Source organism: Thunnus maccoyii, chromosome 18 (assembly GCF_910596095.1).
Source record: "Thunnus maccoyii chromosome 18, fThuMac1.1, whole genome shotgun sequence".
NCBI lineage: Eukaryota > Metazoa > Chordata > Actinopteri > Scombriformes > Scombridae > Thunnus > Thunnus maccoyii.
The window spans coordinates 4,221,445-4,232,282 of record NC_056550.1 but is presented as its reverse complement, the minus strand read 5'-3'; the positions used below and the strand labels follow the sequence as shown (position 1 = coordinate 4,232,282).

The 10,838-nt window shown below is 38.6% G+C and overlaps 1 protein-coding gene across 3 annotated transcripts; it reads left to right on the top strand.

Moving 5' to 3' along the window:
- Window positions 1-458: 458 nt before the first annotated feature.
- Window positions 459-9,163, top strand: pyya (peptide YYa). Of its 3 annotated transcripts, none has more exons than XM_042393984.1 (4): window positions 459-1,135; window positions 3,879-4,066; window positions 8,640-8,720; window positions 8,832-9,163. In XM_042393984.1, exons 2-4 carry the CDS (start codon window positions 3,879-3,881, stop codon window positions 8,854-8,856), a joined length of 294 nt encoding a protein of 97 aa, XP_042249918.1. In that variant the 5' UTR covers window positions 459-1,135; the 3' UTR covers window positions 8,857-9,163. The 3 variants fall into 3 exon arrangements, with proteins under 3 accessions (XP_042249918.1, XP_042249919.1, XP_042249916.1); XM_042393985.1 differs by lacking the exon at window positions 459-1,135 and adding an exon at window positions 2,005-2,105; XM_042393982.1 differs by lacking the exon at window positions 459-1,135 and adding an exon at window positions 2,424-2,478.
- The last annotated feature ends 1,675 nt before the right edge of the window (window positions 9,164-10,838 follow it).

Here is a 10,838-nt window from a genome sequence, read left to right as displayed (position 1 = left end):
TATGCATGTCTGACAGCCTCACTACTGTCATACATAGACCAGAGCTCCACCTAGTGGTGGGTACCAGAGCAGGTACATCTTGTTTAATCATCTCCAACCCAATCTCGGCCAAATTTAACAGTCTGCACAATTAGGAGCATGGCAAAGAAAATAAGAGTCACCTCTACATAATTATGCGACAGCTCCATGTTTTTGAGATCAAATATAGGATTTGGACACTTGCATACAGTGGCTAATGTCTAGACATATCTAATCCAATGAAAATGAAATACATTTTCTCACTAAAGACAGAGTTGAGCTGATCAGAAAAACACATTACAATGATTCTAGTCAGTGAGTAATTCCACAAAGCTGCTGCCCGTGTGCAAGTCAGTCTTACATGTTCACTGCAAAAAAAACACACCAAGTGCAGATGCAAGAGTGCACATGGACAAACAAAAAATAATTATCCCTCCTTTAAACATTTTCCAGTTGAGTGATTGAGTGATTTGGACATGTAAAGTAATATTTTATTGATTTTCCCAAAGGAGATATTGCTCATTTTTTGTTCTGAATGGTGAGGTCATAGGTCAAGATGTTGCTAGAGGGGTAGGAATTCACAGTGTTGCTGTATGGGACGATTCAGTGAGGGTGGATGGAGACAGGAACCTACTTAGGGGTATGTGTAGTTTTGTTGGAGGAGGCAGATGGAAATCCACAGCAAACGTTCTTTTTTCTCCACTGATGGAGCTGTCATGAGTGTCATGGCCCAAAATGTCATCTGTTAACTTTATCAAAAACGGAGGGCTGACTGCGTGACCAGTGCGTTAGTAATGTCTCCATCATCATCACCATCTGACGCATTCGGCTTCTTCACCCACCCTTTTCCTTCACACACAAGCGCACGCACACACGCACACAATCGTGCACGCACTGTGGTATAACCCCTCCCTCCTCCAGTGCTGGTAAACCATATAAATCACCTCTGTCGGAGTTTGAGACCAAGGTGCAGCGAACTGCAGAGTAAAAACTGATCGAAGAGGAAAGACGAGAAACATCCTTGACGGCAGAACACAGACCTGAGCCAGGACCCTGCAGCTGTCAGAAACCCCCTGTGGCTCCGACTACTACCTGTAACCTCCAAAGTCTTCTCAAAGTAAGTCTTCACAATTCTCATTGTTTTTTGATTTACATCTTAACAACACATTTTTAAGCGAGAGAAAATTGTATGCATTGTGATGAGGCAGGCACATTTATTTTAGTAATTTACTTTACTGAGACAATCATGTTTAGGCTGATCTGCTGTGTTCTGTTTAAAAGGGGGTTCACTGGTCCTAAAAAAGTTAAACTGCACTGGAAAGAAAGTTTATCTTTATACAGAAATTCATGCAGAACGAATAATATAAGACAATTTTCAACCTTTAGATAACACAGGATGTTGACATGTTCTGTTTACCAGATTCCCTTTTTTTCAATCAACTTTTGCACATATAGGAAAATGCATATCGTAATATTATTGTCATTGACTCCATAAAGCTCACATCTTTGCGGTCAGACTTATGTTCTGCAAAGGCATGGCACAAGTACGCATTCCAGTGTCCCCTAACAAACTGCAGGAGACTAAATGATTTGTTAGGATGCGCAATTTGTAAAACGACTTTGTAAAAGAGTTAACACTGCGGCTAAATGTAAAGGGCTCCGTAACCTTTAGCTTCTTTTGTGAAATTAATTTGTTCACTGTTTAAACAAACATAATATTTCTTCTTTGAGAGAATGTGTTTGTGCGTTAAGTTGAAGTAAGATCACCTTCATGAGGTGATGCTGGCAGCTTTCAGCACCGCGGACAGCGCCGCTGGCATTTTAACCAAACACAGACTACATCCGAACCAAATATTTCAGCAAGGCATCTCTTGATAGTTTATCTGGCATTTTTAACATTGTCCTAACATTATTGCAGACATACACAGTAGCTGACCTGCGCTTTTTTAAGTAAAACGAAGCGCAAAGGTAATTTATTCGGTCAACCTGTAACAGTTCTGTAGAAGAATGAGAGGGGTTTTGAAGAGCGCATGAAGTGTATACAGGGATGTGACTGAGGAAAACGATAAGTCGACCTGTTGCTAATCGTAACTAGACTTAATCCGTGTTAACATTTTTACACCTTCAGCTCTATTTGTTACATATCCTGAGAGTTTTAAAAATAGGAAGAAGTATCACAGTATTTATATATTTATACAGTTCATGTTATTATTTTAGGATGTTTTGCTTGTGAACAGTGCCAAGATGACACACCCCAAATAAGTACAGTCGTACAATGACCTGACATGCCCAGACTACTGAATTTCGACAGTATCTGTCCTCAAACGGGGAGCAAAACGCGGTAGAAAGGGAATAGTTAACGCACTACAAAGAAAAAAAACTGGACCAACTGGATCGGGGTGCTGCCAAGTGTATTAAAATAACGGCAGATGGGCAGTAGAAGTGCACATGTTAATCAATGTAATTAAATGCTAAAATAATTGTTCTTACATTTCAAATAGTCAAGCAACTCTCAAATGTTATTATTAGCCGTCTTCCTTACCTATCACATGAAATTAAGTTAAAACATTTTTTTTAAAAAGTTAATTAACATTATGGCAAATGATCAAAGAGTGCAGGGACTGAGTAATGAAACGTGGACATATAGTTTATCACTGTGGCAGTTTTCACAAAATAAAATTGGCAATTTAGGTATTTGTCAGCTTTCTTTAGGATACAGATGGTGTGACTTAAGAGTTAATGTAGAGTTTATTGTTTATTTATTTAGTATCTTAAAAACTAGAGTGTTTTTATGAATGCTGTGTCATAATGGAGGTTTTATTGTCTCATCAACAACCATTATCCAATTGAGGTTGGTCACTTGGGTGTTTAACTTCCAAGGTGAAAGTGAGACCCATTCTGCCCCTGCTAGTGAACACATCTAAGATTTTACCGATTCACACAGGCGACAAATATTCAATTCCTAAACATTATTGATATTGTTATTATTATTACTTGTAGTAATAGTAGTAGTAGTAGTAGTAGTAGTAGTAGTAGCAGTTGTGTAGTCATGATGATAATGTCCCTAAAGCTTATAAAGATATAACTGCTTCATCATACACTGGAATGGAAATCAAGCTACCACAACAGCGTACCAAATATTATCAACACATCTTACACATGCAGCATGCTATCATAAATTATGTCCATTTCATACCAACCATCAAGCCCTCTGCCTCCTTGATGATGTGTGAAATTAGTTTCCTCCTCTGGAGTCAATCCATTTTCTTCATCTTTCCCTGGAACTAAACAACACTCAGCCAGGGGAGTCTGACAATATGTCAATCCACAGGCTGAAGGTTTTTTTTTTCTTTACCCAATATACATTATATTGATTTGTTTCACTGCTTCACACACCTCTATTTACTCATCGGACAACTTAGACTGAGCAGACATGTCCTAGGAAAACAAATTTTTTCCCTCTGCACCCCTCAGAAGAGGTTTGACACACACCAAATGATTTTCTCATTAGGGGAGAAAGAGAAAATGTCTTTATCAGCCCTCATGTCTCCATCACTCTCTCTTTCCTTTTTTCAATTTCTGGGGTTAATTCAATCAAACATCTGTAATAGGAGGTGATATTTTCTTTTACGTATTGATTTTTAACAAAATACATTTGTCATTTCCAACTTTTTATCCTGTTCATAATTCTTACCAATGGGACTGTTCAATGACCATAATCAACCATCAACAGAAAAAAATCAATTTACAAAAATATTTATTTTAAAGAAATTCAGATCTTCATTATCTTATTAGGTGTTCATTCACAACATTGGACCCTCAGCATCTATAACTCCTCTCATTTTGTCGCCCTGTTCCAGATGGCCGTGATGCTGAAGCCATGGACAGTGCTGGTGGCTGTTGTGCTGTGTGTGCTGGTGTGTCTGGGAATGGTGGCAGATGCCTACCCCCCCAAACCTGAGAACCCCGGTGAAGACGCCCCACCCGAAGAGCTGGCCAAGTACTACACTGCCCTGAGACACTACATCAATCTGATCACCAGGCAGAGGTGAAAATACAGAGCATATATATATATATATATATATATATATATATATATACATACATACATATATATACACTTTGTTTTGTTTTGTCTTGTATTTCTGTTTTTTGACAGCCAAATAACCTCATATAGATGAGTCAGACAATCTTCTATAATGAGGAAACTGTGAATGCCTTGAAAAGAGGTTCAGGTTCGAGTTTAAGACTAGGATTAGCTTTAGATTAGGGACTGCATGAAAATTATTGGGGTGGAGAGGAGGGGAGAAGTTTATATTTAACTTTTTAATAAAGCAAGACCCTCTCCAGAGTTACTGAATATTTGTTTGGACTCATACCTTGATACAGAAACAATTACCAAATTTAAGCTGATGGACTCTTAATCAGATCTCAACATCAAAACTGAATAATAATTTTTGCAATAGCCACCAATGCACACATTACGAGTGAAACTAAAAATTGCCAAAATCAAGGCAAATTCAAGGCAAACATTGCAAACATTATAAAATATTCCAACCACATTTTTGAATAAAGGCCTATTACAGGGTTATTACTGCCTCCTGAGTAAAATGGGTTCTTTAATGACCCATTGCAATCTCTTTTTATCCTAACAAATCTTGCAAGGAAAGGCAGAAATAAAACATATTATATGGATTGATGAAAATAAAAGGCCCTCCCTTGCTCCCCATAAAATTAAGATTAACCTCCCTTTGGCCAAAAGTAAAATGACAATACAATCCCCCTTTTTTGACTGCCCCTCCCTCAATAATAATTTTCATACAGTCCCTAAATCTTAAGGTTAACGATCAGTAATGAACGTATTAAGTGGAGGTTCCTCATAAAGATAGAAGCTAATTCTGTGACTAGACTGCGTTGTTCAGCTATTTGTCCTCTATGTAATGAACCACATGGATCCCCAAAAACCTAGCCTTATTTGCTTCTTCCCGTTTTCTCTTTTAGTCCAGATTTCTTTTCTTTTTTGTTGTATGAGTTTCATGCTCATACCTCAGCCCAGAGCTCTGTCTATGTGTGATGCACTCCCCCCTGATCTACCTCAGCTCCCAACCTTTTGCCCACACACAATGGCAGCTCAGCAGATTAGATTACTGGCCACTTTCCAAAACCTCCAGGCCTCCAAATCAACAGGACCAGAGCAATAAAAATGGTACAGATGGACCCAAGAAAGAATCCCAAATCCAGTTAGCGGCCTGAGCTGAGGCCTGCTGCTCTCAGGTATAAAAGACACTGGTATGGAATTGGCAGCGGTCTGGCTGATAGGGGAAGGAAAGCATGGCTCATGAGCTATCTGTTGTTATTCATGAAAGTCAAATAGGTCATTGATATTTAGATATTTGGTTTAAAGAAGACTCCTGGTGCCGTAACGAGTCAATAAAGTTTTTTTTACATTTCACTGGAGAGATGCAGATGAAGACACATGTGATAAAGACAACTAATGGATGTATAAAGGTTTGGCAGTATCAAATAAAATGCTGGAGAATGTGATGGCTGCCAGCTTTAGGCAGGGCACTCCAGATATAATTGATGGATCTGGGCAGTCTAGTGCCTTTGGTGCATAACTATATATGGCAGTTCATAGCATTGTGTACAGATACACTGGAGTCTATTAAAGACATGGAAATCAGGACTATAGCTATCATTGAGGTTGTGACCACTGTATTTTTTCTGGGAATTTGAGGGTTCAAGCAACCTGGAAGGGAATATTTGTTCACCAGGATTCTGTATTTCACCAACAGAATTTTATTCCTGCCAACTTGAAATTTCACATGCTTTCAGCAATTACACTTCAAAAGACACTTTAAACCCTTTCAGTGGTTCAACTTCGAGCAACACTTCAACTGATTTATGCAAACATTTACAATTTTAAGACCAATTTCCACAATCATCTTCCACAATTTTCAGCAAGCACACTTACATTTCCTTTAGAGAATTTAGCCTTTCTCGTTTCCTGATAATTTAAAGTATGTAATCTGATACTAATTATGGAGAAAAATAGAGACCAAGTTCTGAGGCAGTTATTTTAGGGAGAGTTTAGTTTAGTTTAGCTCTAGTTTGTGCCTCTCATATATGGTACCACCTTCACATTCGAGTCACACAGCTAAGCATCTGATTTTGCAAAAAATAAAAACCCAGTAATCTTGAAAACTCGCTGCTGCTCTGAAGGTATGACAAAATATTCCGTCTGCTGCATGACAAGAAAGATTTTTAACCAGTTTTCCCAAGATGTAACTCTTTAAAGTTCGATCATCTGTTATATTAGTGTATATTGATGTTACTTTCCAATATTTTATATTGCACATACAAACTAATGTACTAATATTTTGCTTGTGTTTGGCAAAAAGAGCAAATACATTTTTGGCACCTGAATTAGGAAATACAGTCACAACTTGACAAATGGGTCAAAAATTATTTTCTATCATGCAGTGGATGAAATATTTTTTCATCCGTATGGTTAGAAGAGTCTTTAAGGATTCTGGAAATTCCTTCAGAACACTGGTAAATATTGTTAGATTTATTTTTTGGAAAATCTGATGTAAGCTCTGTGACTTGAATGTAATAGTAGTAGAGGAGAGGCACAACCGGGGGCTATATTTCTAACTGTGATGAAGATTCCTACATATGAGAGAGCAAAAGTCAAGTAGGGCAAACTGACCACTGCAGAGAAAACAAGAAAGAAATAAAGAAAGAAAGATTATCAGACAGAGAAATAAATCCAGAAATGCAGAGATGGAGAGATAGTAAAAGACAGTCAGACAGAGAGAAAATAAAGAGCAGGACCGACCAGGGAGAATAATGGAGACATATGAGTGGAAACAGGTCATTATCAGACAGGAAAGCATTATACATCCTGATGTGTCACACTGTGTGACAGCTGAGACTGAACATTTCAGCTGTTTGATTGCTTTCCTACAGGGTAAGATACACACACACACACACACACACACACACACACACACACACATTCAGGAGAAACGAAGCATAAGATTAGGTGCTGGGGTCTTAGAGGGAGGTGGAACAGGTGGTTGATGGGGAAACAGAGGAACTGTGTGTGGGTAGCTCTGAGGGAGTTGTGTTGAATAGTGTCGTCTCACGTACGTACACACACATAAGCAAACACACTTTACCAAGTAAACTTTCTGGCTCTGTGATTTTACAATTGCGGCTCTCTTGGACCGCTAGTTTCCTTATCAAGAGAATGATAAGAATCATCCAGACTTGGAAATGACAATTTGTACACACACACATTAAAACACACACACACAGTCTGAATCTGGCTCTGAAATTGAACCATTAGGCACAAGGAAGGGGAACAAGTGTACTATGTCGGAAAGGCAGACAGACAGAACTAAGAGAATCCAAACGATGGACATACAAGAAGGCAAAAAGTCACATGGTTGGTGTTTCTGAATTTATAACATAGCCTCTGTGCACATTGGGAGCCACCACAACCAGGACATAACATGACAGTGTTGCTTTCATTTGTGTCAACCAAAGACTCATGTGTTTAAAGAGGAACTCAGCTGATTCTACACATAAAGGTCAGTTTATTAGTCACGGTTAGTGCTACTCAGACTGTGCAAACTATTTCATAATGTCCTCTGTGTGAGGAGCTGCCAAGTCTGAGATAATAACCCTGATGATGTCATTAAGGTTGTCTTGGCTCTAGCATGGAGACTACAGATTAGCCTGCCTCACTAATTGGAGGTAGGGAGTTTGTCAGACGAGGGGCATTTACCAGACAGCAAGGCTCAAGTAATGATGGTATTGCTTGCATTATGGGAAATGTAGGATCTTAGGGATTTTTGGAACTTGACCCATACTAGGCACTAAAAGTCAGGATATCTCGACATCTGCTGTGTCACTTTTGACTATTCTTTTTAATCTCTTTCAAGTCCTCCAATTTAGTGGTAATTAGTAATTTAGTAAAAATCCTGCCCTGTTTACTGTTCCATTTTTAGCCACGCTAGCATGGCTTTAGGGAAGGCAATGGTGGTCGGTCCACCACTTTGGTCCAGACTGAAATATGTCAACAACTATTGGATGCATTGCTATGCCATTTTGTACACACATCCATGTCCCCCTCAGGATGTATTGTAATAATTTTGGTGAACCCCTTAACTTTCCTCTAGCGCCAACATCATTTCAAAATTTGAATTTATCCAATATTTTTGCAATGACCAGATACCTGGAAATCTAATAACATTCCTATTCCAGCTTCCGTTGTATTTAGTGTTTGGTGCTAATTAGCAAATGTTCGCAGGTTAACATGTTAAGCTAAGATGGCAAACATGGTAATCGTGACACCTGCTAAACATCAACACGTTAGCATTGTCATTATGAGCATGTTAGCATGCTGACGTTAGCATTTAGCAAAGTGCAGCCTTACAGAGCTGCTAGCATGGCTGTAGACTTTTAGGTTTGTTTCTCTCTATATATTTACAGCATATGTAAAATGATAATGAGGGAATTTTAAAATCGTATTGTGTTTTTTTAAGATGTAATTGAGTTGAGACAGGATGTAAGATGTATTTTAAGAACTCCTCTTCTTATCTCTCTTGCAGGTATGGAAAGCGTTCAACTCAGGAGGATGTGGTTGCAGAGCTGCTTTTTGGTGGTGACAACAACAGAGACCAGAGATCAAGGTAGAGGCCATGAAACACATAAGCTGAATGAGTCATGTGAACTGTAATGAACACACAGGAATGATTTGATCATTTAAGTGGTTTTACATTTTTGTTTGTGTCTTCCCACAGATATGACGACTCTTACATGTGGTGACTCCACCACCTCTCTCCCTCCTCATCGGGCATTCCCTCTGGGTGCGTCCCACAATGCACGTGGAGGGGCCAACATGTGCCTCTCATCTCTGACCCCCGAACCTGATCCCAACCAATGACCATCACTGACCGGAACACAAGCTCCCTCTGTCTCTCTTGTCATTGTCTCACATCTCTCTCATGACAACAAAATTGTACATAATTTATTATTGAAATAAAGATATATATGAGATCAGAGCTACTAATCAGAAGCTGGAACTGTGTCTGTGTGTGTGTGAGTGAGCATCTACTGTCCAACAGTGTTTAGAGGAGGAAATTCTTGTTTTACTGTTGCTACTGTAAAAAGTAACATCAGAATAAGTGAATAAAAAAATTTCTGTGTGATTAAAATTTGCTGGATGACCTGGAATAATTTTCTTTTAAGATTCATGTAATGATGTTGTCAGTGTGCAGAGTTCACATTCATCTTCTATTCTAGCCTAACCCCTCTGGATAACAGATAATTAAAGTTACAACATGGCATACTTTGTTATGACCTGAGCATTACCACAGCAGTTTTTGGACTTAAGTATAATTTAAAAGAAAGGGAGAACCAAGGCACTCCACTTACTTTACATATTAAATGATAAGGCTGGTCTTATTCTATATTTTTCTTACTGTCAACAAATCCCACAAAAAGACAAAAATCAACAACACGCTAGTCTGTCTCAGAAATATACAATCATTAAAAAAAAAAAAAAAGCTTCAGTATTTCCTAAAACAGCTGGGCATTGTAGTTTTTAGCAACCACTAGATCAGGAGGAAATAGTGTATTTGTTAGAGACTGTTTTCAGCTGTGGATTAATATACATTTGTCAGTGTGTATGTTCACGGTAATGAAGGAACATGTCACTCAGTGCAACCGTGTGGCTCATTGGTGTGTTTTTAATAGCTTTTGGACAACAACAGAGTTCTACAGGACAGAAGAATAAGATGCATCAGGCTCTGGATACACATACAATACTTGTTAGTAGATCTACACATTGTTAGTTTGGCTCCCTTCATGAGATTTGTTAAAAATGAGGAAAATATAGAACACATGTTCTATAGTGAGGATAGCACAACTCATCTGTGTCGTTTTATGGCACAGAGGGATATTGCTTTACAGTGCAAAAAAGTAAAGGACATTCCTCTTTGTTAAAGTGGCTATAATCAGTATTTATAGTAGATCAACAGTGGATTACACAACTTACTTTTATGTAAAATGAGTCGTTCGTAGTGATGAAATGCAGGAAATTTTCACTTGACTCTGCAGTTCCTTTCAGCTCAATGTAGCTTTATAGTGTGTTTCAGCTCATCGTGTTGGTTTTCCGGCCTTTACTGTTTTTGTTCAGTGTCATTGCTCTCACAGAATAGTTTTTGGCAGGAGCAGACAGCTGCTTTCAGTGAAGAAGCTCTCTAAAGCTAGTGTACACTATCTGCCCAGCACACAACAGCAGAGCTGGTGAACATAGTGGAGCATTTAGCAGCTAAAGAGCCAGATTTTTTCCCTGGAGTTATTGGAGAGCAAAAACAGAGCTAAAAGATGGCAGCCAGAAACATGACTCCAAATGAATGATAATGTTGCTCCATATCTGCTGGATGGGTAAAAAGGCAAGTGTTTGCCATATCAACTTACATAGCAAGTTGATAAGTTGATAACATAAGTGTTGTTTACAGCTTTTTTCCACTGCGCCCAAGTGGCCAAAAAATCAGTCATTAGAGGTTTAAGATTTCATCACTGCATTAGGTTTGAGAGTCATAAATGTTGTTGAAGAAAACTGGCAGCCTCTACAGTAATCTAACCTGCATTTCACATTGTGAGCCAATGGGTTCCACTCACAGGAACATCTGCCAGGTTATTTTCCAGCACATTAATGAAACAGGGCACTCTCCTCTGAGAACAAACAGAGCAAAAGCTGTGAGCTGTGAAATTAAAACATGTTGAGACCATGGTCTATAGTT